General features: G+C 40.9%; 1 protein-coding gene across 1 annotated transcript in view; it reads right to left on the bottom strand.

The window, feature by feature from the left end:
- Positions 1–17,552, bottom strand: part of LOC120538509 (pro-neuregulin-3, membrane-bound isoform-like) — an 822,431-nt gene extending 804,879 nt beyond the window's left edge. The window contains exon 1 of the mRNA XM_039767928.1: positions 15,521–17,552. Within this exon, the coding sequence (XP_039623862.1) occupies positions 15,521–16,301 (781 nt within the window). The 5' untranslated portion in view covers positions 16,302–17,552. The remainder of the gene's footprint in view (positions 1–15,520) is intronic.
- Positions 17,553–19,125: the final 1,573 nt, after the last annotated feature.

The raw sequence follows: 19,125 nt of genomic DNA, 5'->3' as shown, positions 1-19,125 counted from the left end.
AACCTACATAATTAGATGTCTGCGTTATTTTGCAGCAAAGTGCCTAGTACACATTCAACTCAACCAATTCAGTTTTTAAATACTTGCTAATTGGTCCCGGGGCCACATTGCTGAAGTGGTCTTTGCGCGTATACAGGATGGTAATCCTGTTAGGCATGCACAGGGTATAAACAATCGGTGGGCTGTGATATTTTTCAGCTTTTACTCAGCAGGGCCAACATAGGAAAACAGACACCTGTGGAGCGTCAGATGTGATATCCTGAAATGTTTTTATTTAGAAAACTGTTGCAGGAAGAGACTGCATCAATATTGCCAAACAGCAATCAGCTTAGTGCTAGCATTTACTGTGCAAAGGAAAATGTCCATAACCTAAATCAATGGCTTGAATAATTAGAAACATTTGAAGTGAACAGAAGGAACAAAGGCACTCAATGATATAAAGATAAACATAAGAATATGTGAAAATGTGAGACTATTTAGCAGTGATACAAAGGGTTTGACTGTCAAGACTTGTTCTGTCAGGGTTCACCTGATTAGCCATTCAAATGCTGTAGTACAACTGAAGATCCACAATAATGAGCCTTGGCACACTGTGAGAGCCGCTCTGGCACTTTCACTGAGTTAAAGGGTGAACCATTATCCAGACAGAAGATCACAGAGACAGTGAATCACCACCTAAAGGGATTGTTAGCTACTGTGTGTATAAGACGATGTTACGGTGCACTGATATCCCCATGCTGCATCACTGCACACTGCAGGGACATACATATTTTCTACTGTACAACAGACATTCGCTGAAGTTCCCTATGTCAAGATGAATATTCTTTTAATGGGACTATACTCATGGATACACCCTTTTAATTATAAATAACCACAGGTTACAATGCTTAGGCTAACCACAACCTAGAGAAAGAACCAGGGGAATGTTACAAATGAGAGGCCATCCAGCTCTCTGGGTTAGCTAATGGCTCTAGGGTCCTCATATCTCCTCCATTTTGCATTGGTAGGCCATCTGAATATATGCTGCAACTATATGGCGTAGTACTTTATTCCAGATTCTCATAGCTTTTAACATAAAGAAGTGATTCCAGGTTTTGACCATGGAAGTATTCCCTCACACTGGTTTATGTAACTGGAATAATTCCACTAGTACAAATCTATCAATATTTTTGAGAATTTTGAATATTTGGATTAGGTCTCCACATAGCCTTCTATGTTAAAAACTGATGGAATTTTATTATCTTGTCTTTTCAGAACAGGATTGGTCCAGGGGTGTGCGTGCTTCATGCCATTTGTTTTGCACCATGCTTCCGATCAAAACTACATACAGTATTTTAGATGCCATTGTAACCCTTTTACAAATAAAATATCTACTTGAAAATCATTATAGTGAAATTTGTAGTTCTTTTATAGCTTTCACTACAGTGTACATTTAATATCTGATTCTGAAAAATCAAAGCTGTAATAACAGAAAGGAGTGCATAACCTGTGAACTTTGTTATCTGGAGACCTCAGCAGTAGGCAACTAAATCCCACAAGTCAATACGAATCCAAGTAATGCATGCAAGAAGGAAAAAGAAAATTGGGAGTTTGACTAGTGACTGGTGGATCTGAAGGTCATTCAGCAACTTAATGATAAATGAAGAAATAGAGGAGCAGCTCCAGCATTTTTTTTAATTACTAGTGGGCTTTGCCCCCTGCTCGCTTGGCTTGCCCACCTCCTTGCCTGCGCTACCCACTAGCCTCTTTCTGCTGCTCGTGGATGTACAATTTAAACAGATTTTTAATTTCATGGGAATTGTTATATATGCATCAACACAACGTAGAACTGCCCGTGATTGAATTTTGTTTCTTTCTCTCTATTAAATATAACAACTTTTTCAAATGTTTATCCCTGTGATTTGTTAATTGTCTTTGCAAAAGCTATTCTAACCAGAAACTGTTAGCATTTTAATATGAATGGCATATCAAGATGTCCTTTGTTTTCTAATGTTATCTGTGGAAGATGTACTACATTACCTTTCTTGGATACATACTTCTTTCTACAGTGATTCTGGTGTTGTAAGACTGGATGTTGTTAATGGTTGTAGATATTCTTTGGGATATTGCAAGTTGATGTTTTCATCTTCTGCATGATCACCACCAACTGTTTCGGCATAGTCTATTGATGCGCATTTAACCAATTTGCCGTGTAACCGCTTGACATTTTTGGACGGATTTAACCAACTTGATGTGTAACCGATCGACATTTTTAGCATTAATTCTTTTGACTTCATCGTTTCTTGGTTCTAGGATTGCCCGTGTACTTATTTTTTCTGTTGATAACCCTTTGTGATAAAATTCTTCAATAAGATGTAGACATAATACGTCTTCTTTAATTGGAAACTTAAAGCGAGGAAAATGGTAAAATGTGTAGGAGCTGAGAGCCCAGGAAGTGTATCTGACAAAAGCATTCACATGAATGAGAGTTAAGGTCTTGTTTGAAAATGTTTGAGAGGAGGGTGTGACTTGAAAAAATGTCAAGGCAAAAGTCTCGTCTTGCGGGACTTGATAAAATCTCTCAAAAAGTCTTGTCACATCGAGGGATTTTTTTATATAATAGAGAGACATATATGTCTTTGTATTTTTTGTTTTCTTTTTGCACAGCATCACTCCCAATATCTCCCCAACAGACACATATTTCATTGCATATAGTGGGAAAGTCACCCTGGTGGGTTGATGTACTGGTGAGTTGTATTTTTTTCTCGTCACAATGCATATATTTTTTATATGTTTCAGACTGGCATTTTCAGTTTCAATGCAAGAGGTATATTAACAGAACTTTTGTCTCACTAGCATTTTGTTTGAATATAAATTTTATATATAGTATTACTGTTCAGTTCACTGGTTTGCCACAGTTTATAAAAATTTTGTTATCTTCTTATATTTTGCTGCCTCCTCTGCATTTTCTGTCCCTACAATTCTGTGGTCACCTGCACATTTTTCAGATTTCCTCACCATTCCTGAAAATACATTACTGACATGCTTCAGTTAGCAGGTACACTGATGGCCTTGACATTTCCTGTTATCATAGTCCAGTCTCACAAAGCATATGGCAAAAGCTCTTACAGCCATCTAGTCATAGTACTGCTGTATACAGCTATCATACGACAATCAAACCTGATGCCCATGCCGTTAACTTTACTAGGGATCTACTTAAAACCTTAAACCATCACAGCAACTTAGTAATACTTAATAATTACAATGTAATGCAAGCAATGAGCAGTTAGCAGTAAGGCATTCTGCTTACTCATAACATTATTCCATCTATGCATGACATTTATCGCTGAATTTTACAGAAAAGAATGCCTTAACATAATTGTAAACAATTCAATAAATGATAATGAAAACACAGCTTTTGACATAGTTGAAAAAATTCATCGCGTGGTCCAAAAGATGGACAAAAAAAAAAAAAAACAGCAATGGGAAATAATGCTTTAAATCAAAGCTACAGACTAGAATGACTTCTCCAAAAATTATTTACATCACCACAGAAATCCGTAGAGCGGGGAATAGAAATGTCAAAGTACGATTTACAGTAAGAGTCATTCACACGGTGCACAACTGTTCATAGTGTATGCGCTTGTGGGGGTGGGGGGGTTATCCATATACTAAACACCAGTCCACTGCAAGAACTATTCATATATCAAACCAAAATGTTCAGAGAGAACTAATAATACTTCAAATGGTTATCTCCTCTGAGAGCTATTCGTATATGTGTCAAACCCAGGATCCACAGCCAGCAATGCTCATATATTAGAAAACGATCCCCAGAGAAAGCCATTTATATATCCAACCAAGAACCACAGCAAGGCATGGTCGTATATCAAATAATGATCCTCAAAGATAGCCATCTCTATATCAAACCAGAGTTGCCTATACAACTTATTTGCATTAGGACCGAGGCAGAGGGTAGCTACCACCTTCCTCCACAATTATTTCATGACTGAAGCGGGGCTGTTTTTCCATTAAGCACAGTTCTTACTAGTGAAATTTCTTTGTAATTCCCAAGTGGTAAAAGAATCAGAGTCAAAAGAAACTCTTTCTTTCAGATAAAACATTAGATGAATGCGCAAAACCATAACACTAAACATAGTCCTTTTTTGCAAATCAGGGCCCTGGAGGACCAGAGCTAATGTAGAAATCAGTCCTGGGTGGAATGACAGTACACCATGAGACCTATTCCCTCACATACTCACACTCACTGACACTTGGTTTTTAAAGTTGTTGATCTGTCTAATGTGCACAGCACTGGAATTTGAGAAGTGCAGAAAGCACCAGCTACACACTGAGACTATAGAACCGATTTGACCTCAAGGCTCTGGAACTGTTAGGTACGTGCATATTCTTGGCATTCACTTAGATTCTTCATGATCCCCTTCAAAGGGGAGCCCATCGCTTAAAACAATTAGGCATAACTTGTGTATATACAGTATAACATAACAAAACATAATGTATTCTATTATACACTAAGCAGTATATATCATGTCATTTTCTAATCCGCTTAATCCAGACCAGGATTGCAGGTGGTGCTGGAGCCTAACCCAGCTAGTAAGGCCAGAAAAAGCCTTGGATGGTCCATCACAGGCTGAGCACACACACACACCTACACACCAAACACACACTAGTGCCAGAGTAGTGTCGCCAGTTTGCCTAACCTGCATATCTTTAGACTGTGGGGGGAAGCCCACATGGACATGGGGAGGACATGCAAACTCCATACAAGGAGGAACTGGAGAGCAAACTCTGGTCTCCTTACTACAAGGCAGTATAGCTACCACTGCACCACTCTGTATAGTATACGCTATGGAAATATAAAAATAATATATTACTTACAATAAATTACTGTAGGTCCCCTAAGTGAAAAATGCTGTCTGTCTACATGTGCAAATGTATAGGTGCTGAAAGAAATCACTCAGCCTGAAAAGTTGCAATCACAAACTGTTAATTCATAGTTAGCCTCAGAAGAATGAACAACAATCTATAAAACCAAGACAGTAAAAATGATCCAACTCAACATGGTATTTAATTATGCAAATGCACAGAAGCACAAAGAAGACCTGTAGACAGCAGACATTACTTTAAATGACAACGCTAACGCACACTGCACCCGATCATTGTCTCCGCAGATCTTTGAATTCACTTGTTTTATGCCGGCAAAGTTTAACAGTGATTGGCTAATTATTTTTGCAGTGCTTTTGTGCAGCCTCCTGTTGAGGGATACCTTCCAAGTGACACTGTTCTATGTAGCCTCAACAACCAAGAGCCTGGAATGATATTCAAGAAATGATCTAGATGACCCTTAACCATTTACTGCATGCAAATTCAATTTTTCTTTGGCTAAAAAAACATCAGTGTTTGGACCATAAGCTTCAGAGTGTTGTGAGCACTGGCAGACAGTAGAGTATAATGGCTTAGGCAATGGACTTCTGTTTGACCCTGAGCACATCACTTGACCTGCCTGTGGTAAAATTTAACAAAAAAATAAAATGTTAACAGCTGAAATGCATACTTATGTCAAAAGCCACCAAGAATAAAGGCATCAGCTAAATATATTGAAACAAAATATTCAGTACTACCAAAGCATAAAGCATGTATATTGCATAATGATGTGGGATAAGAGAGCAGATACTTATATGTTTTTTTAAATATTAACCCTTTTGTCATTGCTGGCTGAAATGCAAGTGTCCCATCTGTCATCTGCATCCGTGGTTCTCAAAGTTCAGTTCTCGGGGCCCCCTGTGGCTGCAGGTGTTTGTCTCAATCCATTTCTTCTCATATTTGGACTTTTACCCTAATTACAAGTAAGTAAGTAAGCCAAAATTATTCCCAGTTTTGACAACTAACCAAAAATTTAAAACTGGTTATACTATAATTTTACTGAATGAAGCAGGGATTTATAGGTGTTGGATGGATAAGATCTAATTTTCTATCATTTTAAATATTATTATTATTATTATTATTATTATTATTATTATTATTATTAATGTTCTGGTTATTCAGATGGCTATTTGCTAATAAGCTCACAAATGGGTAACACAGAAGCAGTTGCCCTTTCAGAGTCATTTGTGCTGGTGACTGCTCTGCTTAACATTAATTGTCTGTATTCAGATACCATTAAGAAAGCACTCCATAGAAAAAGTAAAGGTAACTCTTGAGTTTAGGTACTGCAAAAATGCATTTATTTCTAGTTTACTATTATGTAACAAGACCCTAATGTACACTTCTGTGGGTCATCATTACCCTTACAATGCATCAGTTAAGTGTTTATTCATCTTTACAATGTGACATGCTAATAAAACTTTGAAGTGGTCCGAGGTGGCTTAACTGAGTCACAATTTTCTTAATATTACATATTCAGTACCAGACCTGTGAATCCTTCATATTCACAAGTCATTTTACCGTCATGTCAACATGCCACAATGCACAGAGATGAATAACCTGTATAGAGATGTGTTATGAAGACCAAAATAAGCTTTTGTTAAGGTCTTGTTACATAAGAGTAAATAGATGCATTTTTGCAGTACCTAAATTAATGTTACACCTTGCAAGGGACAACCGGCAGCCTTACTCAGCCGGGAAGCCCATGCAGAGGATGCTTCTGTTTGGCACTCCCCCAGGACTACCAGATAGCAGCCCCTCAAGGTTGCAGTGGTGCCACAGTTTCTAACAGGGCACCATGGTTGATTGAGGTTCTTTGACACAGCCCTGTTGGATGCTGTGGGTGCCGCCAGTGTGTGCTGCGGGGACTGGGGTGCCCTACTTTGTGGGGCTTCAGCCTTACTATGAAGTGCTACCAGGCCCAGCCTTCAGGACGCCAGAAGTACTTCTGGGGATCTGCCTGCCACTAGTCCGGGAGCCAGAGTCGGGAGGAGAAGGACAGTGCTTGCTGGAGGAGTAGTGGAGGCAGAAGTAGAGACAGAGTACTGTGCTTTACACTGTGCTTGCTGTCTGGGAAACTATTGGGAAGCATTTCCCACTGTGAAATAAAAAGCCTGTGTGTTGCTGGACTTGTGCCTCGTGTCTCTCTGTATCAGGATTGGGGAGCTGGTGCTTCCCCCCCAACAGGTCACACCCTTTAAATGTAAATCTTAAACTTCTTCACTCTTCCAAATGCAAAATAAAAGGAAAAAAGAGGTCAGCTAAGTAAACAATGAGATTGATTAAAGGTAACAATAACTGACCTGCACCCATAGGGGGTCCTTAGGAATGAACCTTGAGAACCACTGATCTGCACCATCCATCTGATGACTATCAATTTCCCTGATTTCATGCAAAGTTCTTGGAGTTATTAGCATACTCAGTGGCATCATCATGACCATCATCATATTATTATTATTATCATCTTAATAATTGTTTTTAGTTCTCTTACTTTTTTTTCCTTAGGCGATATTTTTTTGGGGGAACGTATATAAGCCAATTGTTACTGCTGCTGACCTGAGAACACGCCACATACAGTTATATGTGAAGGAAAGAGCTGGATGTCAAATCATTCATTATCATGAACCGTTTTGGCATGATAATGTGCTATTATAACCCTGTTTCTTCACAGAACTTGTTAAAGGTCTTAAAGTCTAGATTTTAAGTTGTATCAACAGTAAAATGCAAGTAAGATTTTATGAACTTTGACTGAGTGATGTATTTTTTACCCTCCTGCCTCGTGGATAAAACACCATGTAGACTGGATTTTAAGTTGGTTCAGCTTTATTATGTAAAATTTAATGTTAATGAATCATTCACAGTTACTGGGTGCTCCCCAGACCTTCCCCCCCCCCACCCCTTCTGTTAGCAAGATTTTCAAATGCCACATAGCCTGTATTTTAAGTTGGACCAATGGGAACCTACATTTACAAATTCATGAAAATTGGTTGAGCTGTTTGTGTGTGATTGGCAAACAGACAAACAGACAGATAAGATCTGAAGGTTGAAATGAGGTCCTTAGTGTGCAAAATGGATAAACAACATCAAACAAAGCCAGAAAATTCAAAAGATAGACAGAGGGTATTATGATTTTATTTATATAGATAAGACCTCAGTATTTTGCTTAATTAAAATGGATAGAAGACTGCACTGGCTGCAGCTTATAATTGCAAACAGCTTTCAAATCAGCCTTGTGCTCCATTTTACTGCAGATACTTGTTAATCCCTGAACTGGATTCAGCAGATGCAGTGATGGGTGGATGGATGGTTGTCTGTGAGTGTTAAGGATATCTTTGTAAAGAAATTTTAGTACTATGTTTGAAATGAATGGAATTGCAGTTTTACTCTTCAGGTTAATTGTTTAGTTAAAAGTGGCCAAATTCTGTAGTGCATGGAATATGGCACATGAAGCAGTAATTTCAATTGAGCACATAAACTTGCTTCACCTTCACCTCCTTAGCATGCTCTCTTGCTGAGAGACACATCATCAGACTTAAAACACTTCAGTAGAGTTCAAGAATGGCGCTTTACTATGTCACACATCCGCATTGGAGGACCTCCTCACAGGCTCAGTCACAGTATGTAATAACCCTTCAAGCCAAGAGGGGGCATTGCTACTAGCATTGTCATCTCCTTCTTACTCCACAGTACTGTGAAGCCACCCAGTGAGGGCATTTGACCTCACCCCTTCTAGTTCAGCCACCATAACACCATTTTCCAACTCGAATGACCCACCCAGTTGGAGCTCATCTAGATATGACTAGACTACCCAGCCCACCTTGCTAACAGTTGAATGAGTTTTCCCACATAATGGGACATACGCTGAAGAGTGTTTTGTTTTCTTTTGTTTTTTGCTTTTGTCCTCAGACGATAAAAGGGACAACCCGGTTGGCGCTCCAAAATTTCATGACGTCTCATAATTGTCGTACCTACACATGGCCACAAGCATTAAAAATGAGCGAGAAAATAGAATTTGTATTTTCAGTTGCAAGTCTAGACAGGTCCAATCTAAACCTTCTCATGGGTCATTTTGTTAATCACTTTTAAAAAAGTGTAAAGTTAAAACTAATTTCTATAAAATCTATGGAACACTTTATGTATAGTAACAAAAAAGTAAGTCATCATGGGACCAAATTTCATTCCCAATTATTCAGAAGTTAAACTTCTTCGATAAAGGCACTCAAAAATAGTTTGCTTTCAAAAGTGTGTCCAATTCACAGGAACTGAGCACATCCATTGCCTAATCATTTGTTGGGAAAGAGAATGGATTTTCTCTGTCATTATGACTTGGTAACCTGAATGCAGATGCATGCTCAACTTCATTATGCTTTAACAGTTTTTAAGATGCATAAAATTTTGTGTGCAGCCAAAAATGTAATTTTATTATACAATGGAAGTTCCTTTCAAATCTTCAAGTCTAACCATTTTTCAGCCTCATGCGTGATCTGTCGTGAGGTCTCAAGCAGTCACACAGACTTGTATCTCCCTTGTGGTTTATTTCCTTCCTGTGGGTGTCTTTTCAGTGTGTGCATGTTTTGCATGTGCGTGCGTACAACTCCCATCGAAACAGTGTCAAGGGATACCTGAGACATAATCAGCTTTCCATTTCTGAGCACAGAATATCTGAGCATACCGGCAAATCACGCTCTGGAATATTTACATAAAGCTTTGCAGTGCAGAAAGTGCTTCAATGCTGCTAATAATACTTGACAATCCTGAAAAAAAAGGGAGCTGGCGTCTGCTGCTCTCACCTGGAAAACAAACATTACCTTCTGAGCTTGGGGAGAGTAGATAGAGAGCTCTGAAAAACCTCTAGTGTAAAATCACGCCATCCAGCTCAGTGCTGCCATGACGAAGAAGCAGAAATCGGAACTAATTATCATAAAATTACTGTCAAATAATAAAGAACCTTCATGTTTAGAAGTAACTCATTCTGTTTAAAGGCTTATGGGAGGCCATACGCCAACAGCACCAGGAAGAAACCAACCCTGGACAGGGCAGCAGTCCATTGCAGGCTTCACTTCCTCAATGAAGTCTCACCAATGCACCTAGCACGCACATGTCTGGGAGTACCTAGAGAAACAGGGCCAGTGAAGAGTCTGAACCCAGGATTCTGCAGCTGTAATATAGCAGTAATAATCGCTGTCAGGTCACTCAGTCCCTCATGTGCAATGTCAAATCTCTAAATTTTAGGCTTGATCTGTTTCTTAAATGCAGATATTGATTTAACATTAATAATATGTTTGTTTAAAAAGATTTGTGTCAGCAAATATATATAGTGTTGTCCTTATTTCTATTGTTGTGTTGAAAAGAATTCTGTTTTACAACTATAAGGCATGATATCATATGCTGTACTGTAAACCATACAATTCAAAATGACCTGGACAATTTTCACAACTGGGTGAACCCTTGGAAAATGCAGTTTAATGAAGAAAAGTGCAAAGTGCCATACGTGGGCAAAAGGAAAGTCAATGATAAATACAAGATGGGAGACAATGCCCTACAGGAAGCAACATCTGAAAAGGATTCAGGGGTTTATGTGGACACAATATTTTCATTGTCTAAGCAATGGGCAGAAGGAATTCAAAAGGCAAATAAAATGTTAGGTTGTATCCTATACACTTTTAAATATAAATGCTTGGACGATACGATGCACTGGTGAGACCACATCTGCCGTATTGTTTACAGGGCTTGATACCAAGCAACAAAAAAGACACAGCAGCACTTGAAACTGTGCAGAGGAGAGCAACCAAGTGCATCTCAGGACATTCATACTCTGACAGACTCCGAGAATTGGAGCAGAAGAGACTGCAAGGGGAACTAATTCAGGACTTTGATTAAGTTGATCCAGCAGAAAGTCTCATACTCAAGGATGCCAGTGAAAATTAAAGGGAAGTGCATTTAAGACTGAAGCCAGGAAGCACTTTTTCACAAAAAGAGTTGTGGAAATCTGGAGCAAACTACCGAGACATGCAGTTGAAGGATAAACCTTGCCAGCCTTTAAGAAGCATCTGGATGAGATATTGGGACAGCTTAGCTATTAGCTAAACAAACAGACTTGATGGGCTGAATGATCTCCTCTCATTTGTCAAATCTCTCATGTCTTTATGTTCTATTTTTTAACCTGGGACACTTGGTTTTGTGGTTCTTCCTGATCTTCAGCAAATGCAGTTTTTGCAATGTTGTGTTCTTCTGCTTATCCCCCCGAAAGGAGGAGGTGCTGGTGAAAAGGGATGTCTGGTCATCAATGCTTAGACCAGGAGTGTCAAACTCCAGTCCGGGAGGGCCGCAGTGGCTGCAGGTTTTCATTCTAACAATTTTCCTAATCAGTGACCAGTTTTCATTGCTAATTAACTTAATTTTTTTTTTGTTTTTAGGGATTCAGTCCTCTGAATTGATTCTTTTCTCCATTAAATGGCAGTCAAACAGAAATGAGATGTGAAACGAGCCGACAGATGACCAGCTAAATTGGAACTTTAAACTCCAACCAATTTCACTCCAACTAGTTTCTTAATGAGGAGCCAATTCTTGCTGTTAATTAAACCCGTTGTTTAATTCCATGGCTTGTTGCTGCTCTCATTCTGCCATAGCAGACATTGCCAAAACTGCGGATTTTCTGTTTTTTCTAAGAACACCGTCAAAATGTTTTGATGACCTAAGCAGATTAACCTTACTGAAACCTTCACCTTTCTTTATTTTCAGATACTGTGGTTAGCTGGTCACACGGCGTCTTGTTTTGTGTCTCATCATCATTAGGCTGCTAATTGAGGGAAAAGAAACAAATAGGAGATCCAAGTCAAGTTAATTAAAACTAAGGCAAAAGAAGTTAATTAGCAGCAAAAACAGGTCATTAGTTAAGAAGATGGTTAGAATGAAAACCTGCAGCCACTGTGGCCCTCCAGGACTGGAGTTTGACACCCATGGCTTAGACTGTTGTCCCTGTGGCCCAGCTTTGGATAAGTGGCAGAAAAAAGATGGATGTTTTTCTGCCCTTTATGGCTTTGTCCTCTACTTGGTATTTACATACTATTAAGAATTAAGGCACTTTATAATTCTTTTGTAATATTATTCTTAGTTCTTTTATGAAAGGTCTCAAAACAATGCTTATTGCAACAGACCCATCCATTCATTTACTCAACCAGATCAGTGAAATATATAAGATCAGGCTTCTTATTCTCTCAGCATCAGCAATAAGCCAGCCCAGGATACAGGATTTGAGCCCATTAAAGGGACCACTCAATAGTCTCACAACCAATTTAACATTCATATCATGGAGATTGGTAAACATGAGTACCTGCATGGAACACACAAACTTAACTAATAGTGTCCAAGATAGAATTTGAACCTAATTAGTCATGAACACAAACCAGTGTGTCACCTCGAGAGAAATAATAAATGTATGAAACCACAATGATGAATGGCACCTCTCAACAACCCGAAAGGTAGCCCTACAAGCGTTCAAAAAGCTGAAGGTTTTATGCAAATTTAAATATATTTATTGGTAGGGTTTGGATTTAATTCATACAGTTAGAAGAGAAAGTTATCATAATGGAAAATGTGCAACAACCAAATTATAACAAACAAAATACCCTAGAGGAGGCATACCAGTTAGTATAGCTACCTCACAATGTCTTTATTCATTGACCTAAATTCTGGCCAAGGCACTGCCCATGTAGAGTTTGTGTGTTCTCCTCCACACCATTGAAAATTTGTCATTTATGCTAGCTAATGCCCTATAAGTGCCTTAGGGTGCATGTATGAGAAAGAATGGACTGGCTCCTATAAATGCCTCATCAATGCCTTGTGCCAGAGCTCCCACAATTCTGAACTGACTTGAGCAGCTTTAATAATGAATGGATGAACAGAACAAACCTTGGTATTACAAATTCTTCTTTAGTCCCAGGACAAATTGCAATTCTCCTTCAGAGTACTGCAGCCTAAGACTACCATTAATTGCCCTCCATATTCAATGTCTAAATTGGTCAATAAAAGAAAATCATTGCAATGGAGTGGGACCCCTGAGGGAGAGCTAACCTGACTGAGTTTGTCCTGTTTGGGTGCCCCGGGATACAGAAAGATTCCGTGCTCTACCCACCAATCTGTAGCCTCCACACTGCCACCAGACATATCTCATTAGCTATGGTGGAGCAGTTTTATGACATAATGCAATGCTCTGTGCAACTAAATGTAGAGAATTAAGAGCTAAATGCTAAATCCTAAGAGTGCATCATGCAAGCATATAAAAATGCTGCTCAAGTGCAGGACTATATATAGCACAGTCACATGTGCAACAGAATACAATACAGAACGGTACACATTGTTTACCATATTTTAAAAGCTGTATGCAGTAATGGAAGTGGCACCTTGTAAGTTAAGCCCAGAATACACAGTGATTCTTTTTGCTTGCAGGCCCTTTTGCTGCAAATCTATCCATGTTCATTATGTCACAGTCAATTTTTAAAATACCATTCTTTAGCTGTCTTTATGTGTGCTGCATTTCTTCAAAGTCTGCATTCCCACTTTTCCAGAGATTCACTGCATTATCCTCAACAAACAGTCATTTAGCGCTGTCTGAGTCACGGATATCTGTAACACGTTTTCTCATTTGCCTTTTTGAAGCAATACATGCCGTTATCTAGCCCAACATATATAAATTGTTCTCATGGTAACTAACTCGCAACAGTAAGGAGCTCAAATTAAAATTACAGCAAGCTAGCAGCCCATCCTGAATGGCAGGACGGTCTATCAAAGTGTGCAGAGAACATATACACCTAAGGGCAAATTGTTAATGTTGACAGTCTACCTGGCTTTGGACCGTGAGGGGGACATAAAGTCTCCAAATGGAGACATTACAGGATCTACCTGGATACTCAAAAATCTGTAAACATTGAGCTCACCGTATTTTGTGCTACAACAATTTTCTTCCAGTAATATTCATGATGAACAGCCTTATACGTATCATTAAGGCGATACGTTACTTGCAGCCCAGGGTGAGCTCTGCCACTCACATCCCCAGACTCACAATGAGCAAGTTTATAAAATGAATAGTCTGAAGAATAAATAATCAAGTAGAAAGTTAAAGTTAAATATGATTGGAGGGCTTAGCAGAGAAGCCTTGTTGATTCCCCAGCCATCCAGTTATTAGCAATATGATTTCCTCCAGTGATAACCTGAAAGATGGCACAGAGTTTATTTTTTGTTTCTCCTGCCAAGCAACTCCGTGAGCTCATGTGTGTCAGTTGCTGCACCCTGCAGCTCCAAAATGAGTTTCAGGATGTACTAAAAATGTTACACCTGTCAAAAGGCTTAAGGTGACTTTCAATGAGGAATCGTTACAAAATATGTACAGATCTTAAACTACTAACGTGCAATACTACCTCCCACACTGACATGCTAATTGGGCCACATATGAGCCAAAATGCATCAGCCAGCACCACAGAATCAGGTCATCGGTGTACCACGGGATTCAACCCGGTCACATGAGCAAATCAGATGAATGCCTTCATTCAATAATCCTACTTTACAGTCAGATTTTCTGATGGCCTGTCTGAAACCAAAGTCAAATATATTAAACAAAATGAAAGAACACTTCTGGCTTTCTGGAACAGATGAAGAACTGGAGCCTACAGACGCATGACACAACAGAGAGCTGCCTCCACCCCCATCTCATTTTCTGTTGCCCCTGGTGGTCCGACTCGGTAATAAACAGACTCTCTCTATGGCATGTATATCTGTGGTGTTAGATTTATTAAATCTTTTTTTTTTTTTTTACTTTGTCTTAATTAATGTACAAGTCAATGGGAATCCAGTATTGAAAAAGACAAAGCAAGGTCAGATTGAGGGTGGGTGTTTTGAGGGTTTAGAATGCTACTTGGAATTTTTGTGAAAAGGTGCAAAATGTCTGGCTGAAGTCTAAAAGAACTGTTCCACCAGTATTTGTCAGAGGTTTGGTGATTAGATTTGGTGGGTGAACAGATTGGAATAAAAGGATAACAATAAAACTTTAAGGAAATAAACAGCCTGCAGTGATTAAATGCTGTTAAAGGAAGGTACAAAAACTTCTTTACCTAAGCGTAAGCCCTCACTAGACACATTCAGGGTGACTGTATATACTGTACATATTGCACTTTTTGAATCATCCCCCCTTTGCATGCAGATAATCAATCAGATGAGCCCTCTAGCGTGAAATATACAAGATATACACAATTTGCCTTCCCAGATTGTAATCACATTCATCTTTTTGTAACCAAAACTACAATTGTTGAAAGAAAGCCCCAAAGAATACAAGCATGTTATTAAATGAGTAAGGAATACCAAGGGAGGCAGCGGGTATCTGCCAAAGAAACTTCACCAGAGGGTCTTTTCTTCCCTCCGTGTCAGATCCCATTACTGCCAAACACATTCCAGTAGGTTTCATGGTAATTACTTGTTAATCACCTATGTTGAACACAGGGTACAGAAAGCACAAGACAACCAAGTCGAACAAGTCCAGCATCCCCGACCACACCCCCACCATGCAATGCCACCCTGTGGGTGCAAACTTAGCCCACGCAGGACTTACGTGTCTTGGTGTGTGTGTGGAGCTGTGTGGGCACTAGTGGAGAACTCTCCGCTGGAAACTGGGAGACCGTCCAAACAGACGTGGAGTCGTGCAAGTAGAAGCGACCTGAGGGTGAGGGTGGAGAAGTGGCATCCAGATGGGCCTCCGTCGTAACACTAACCACCATCGATGGAACCATAGTTACAGTTCCCATGCCAACACCACTGCTGCCTGTGGTCACTCTCCGTACTGTTGTTCCCCGTGGGGTCACACCACGACCACCAGGAGGTATCAAGCGGGGCGCTCGCGTGGTGGTGGTGATGCGGGTGCTGATCCGGTTAGGAGCGCGTGATGTGGAACTTCCAGACCCAGCAGGCACCATGACACCAGGATTGGCAGCCGTGGTAGTGGTCACAAGACCTGTGCGAGTTCTGCCCATTGCAGTTGTGGTTGTCGTTGTTGTTTCAACATTTTTTGGAAAGGCGCTGGGCTTGGAAAGAAAGATGGGGTCCTGCCCAATCCCCTTGTTATCCACTAAGTCTGTGGGCACATAGTCCTTGACAGAGCCAACCACAATCCACTTGAGCAGCATGAGACTGAGACCTAGACCAATGAAGCCAATAAGCAGGGGTACAACACACAACCACGTTTGTTGCCGAGGCCAGAGGGCACAGCTCCCACAGCGCAGGGGTCCAGGATCTGGAGGAGAAGGTTGCTCCAGTCCCCCTCCCGCTCCACCACTTGCTGCAGGATCCTCCGCGATCACAGCCCCGGACACTGCTGCTGCAGAACCCTCACTCATCCTGCCAGCGCAGCAAGGGTTAACTCTTGTGGTGGGCGGAGGGTGGGCATGAGCAGGACTGTACAGAGGGGCAGCAGGCAAGAGCAGACATTAATCAGAGAAGTGGAAGCAGAGCCTGTGAGGCAACCCAAAGATGAAGAGCATCCAATAGTCCAGCAGGTGAAAGCAACCCAGAGGCACCGGAGCACGCAGCAGCGACTGTGTGCGAAGAACTCATAGAAACCGCAGAGCCTTTGTGTTTTAGCGGCAGGCAGCGGACGTTTCCAGGCTTTGATTTCTTTTTTTTTTTTTTTTTGGGAGGGAGTTGGATCTTTCTCTGGATTTTCCACGTTCCCCTTGGTTTAGAGGAACAGCGGGGATCTTCTCTGCAGCTCCACTCGAACAGCTGACTCAGCTCATTTCGCTTTCAATTCCTCCCCTTACCTCCCACCCCCCAACACCTTAAACCAAAGCAGTTCCCCTTTCGGATACCTGCTTCTATCCGCCGATCGCTCCTGTAATGGGGCAGCAAGTGCGTTTTCTCTTCTTTAATTAATTCCCCGCAACGGTCGCGGCAGTAATCCAGTGGTCAGAGGACACGCGATTATCCAGTCGGCCAGCTGTATCAGTGGCTCTTTAGTGGGGTCCTCCTTTTAGAGCCCATTTCCCAGACTGACGTGAAAGTCCAAGTGCCGATCTGCACCTGTCTGTCTGTCCATCCATTGCTTGGCATTTCAGCCTGGATTACTTTGGTGCGCGCTGCTACATTCCTGCACAGAAGGGAAACAGACAGAGACAGCCAGAGACGGAGCGAGGAACGAGAGCGAAGAGCAAGAGATGGGGAGAGAGAGGGAGAGAGAAAGAGGTCCGAGTGCTCCCCCTAGCTCCACATTTGATTTATTTTTTCCTGTATTCCTCCCATCTTTGGCGTAATCACAGTAAAGAATTCAGTCATTTAGAAAAAAAATATCCCCTTCTTATGGTTTCTTCTTGGATATTCCTGCACATTCTCCAGTATCCCTCGGCTGTGATATATCATCTCTCCTCCACTGCCGACGGTGAGGAGTGAGAGGGAGAGAGAGAGAGAGAGAGAGAGAGAGAGAGGGAGGGAGGGAGAGAGAGACAGAGAGACAGAGAGAAAAGAGAGAGATCGAGCAGGACTGCACCTGCTCCCCTTGCAGCCCAGCTTTCAGCTCCTCCTCCTCCAGAGTGAGTCTGAGCAACCAATCCCAGCAGGAGAGTGCCTAGTGCTGCTGCAACATTAGCAGGAAAAGCCAGAAATGAAAAAAGAAAAAAGGAAAAGAAGGGAAAAGCAAGCCTGCCTTGTTTCTGCGATTCTAACCGCTTAAAATATTACTAACAACTCGCAGATAGTCGCGAAGGGAGTATGGGACCTCTGGGAGCTGTCCAGAGTGCATCAGGTGCTGAAACGAAGGGCGCGCGCACCATAGCACTGAGAGACGCGAGGGAATGGAGGGAGGGAAGGGGCGATCAATGACTACGCACCTCCCATTTCTCTAATGCAGCTCCTTCAACCACACAACATAGATAACTTATCTGTCTGCAGACACATCCTGGAATACGAAGACTGTTGCCATTCCACGCATCGTGCTTGATGCTAAAGCCCCGATTGGTTAGCTGTACTCTCTAACCATACCATTATTCCCGGACTGCTAACCAAGTGTAACCAAGTACCAGTAGTTCATCATTTTCCCCCCATGAAGATGTAACAAAAGGTTTCAACTACAAACTTTTAAAATAATTATTGTAAATATATATGTTTGTTTAAAGTATATCATATCCTGAACAGGAAGCAAAATAAAATGCTACCAGATTTCACATGTTTAAAGATTAGTTATACTATACATGCAGTAGAATGTGTGACTGCCTGTCTGTGTCAAAGTAGTACCCTGACCTGGCATGTTTATGATTTATATAATCTGCATGCTGTACAAATCCACACACAAAGCTGGGATTATATTTGAAATTGCTAAAGAAAAGAACAGAGACTCAGAGACTGAACATCTTGCTTGCACCATTACAACATAATGCTGCAAGCTTACTGACCAGCTGGCTAAAGTAATATTGCACCATTACACACCCTGCTTATACAATTCCTTTGCAGACCATGACCACTATTATCAGTGTACCTTGACCAATTTGTCCACATGATTATCAAATACAGGGTTATTGGGAGCCTCAGAGTTTGTTGGATGGACTGGGTAAACAGAAACAAAACTTTACACCAAGCACACTCCTGTGTGGACTCTTAGTTAATTTAGAGTCCTTCCATCCATTTTCCAAACATCCCGCTATATCATAGGTAGGTTACAGGGAAGCTGGAGTCTATCCCAGCAAATATATTGTGCAAGGCAGGAACAATGCCTGGACAGGGCACTGGTCCATCACAGGAGGTGCACACAGACACACACATTGGGGCCAGTTTAGTATTGCCAGTCCACGTAACCTGCATGTCTTTGGACTGTGAGAAGAAACTGGAGCAACCTGAGGAAACCTACACAGATGTGGAGGGGAACATGCTAACTCCATGTGCAGAGGACCTGAGACATAAATCCCTCAGCTTTTTTGTTGCAACTCTAATTTAGAATCAACATTTAAAAATTAACAAAATTTATCTGGTGTGTGGGAGAAAATTATAATTCCATTAAAAAATCTTGAAAAGTACAGAGGGAGCATGTCGCACAAGAGACACCCCATCCAAAACTGGGATTAGGTAGCAACAGACATGGAGCCAGAAATCACTCCACTGCTCCACCATAACACCCTAGACAGACAATACATTTTGAAATCTGTCCATTTTGAAGTGCAATGTATAATTAAGCTG

This window comes from Polypterus senegalus, chromosome 1 (assembly GCF_016835505.1).
Source record: "Polypterus senegalus isolate Bchr_013 chromosome 1, ASM1683550v1, whole genome shotgun sequence".
NCBI classification, from domain to species: Eukaryota; Metazoa; Chordata; class Cladistia; order Polypteriformes; family Polypteridae; genus Polypterus; species Polypterus senegalus.
The sequence above is the reverse complement of the archived record's forward strand: the minus strand, read 5'-3'. Positions and strand labels throughout refer to the sequence as shown.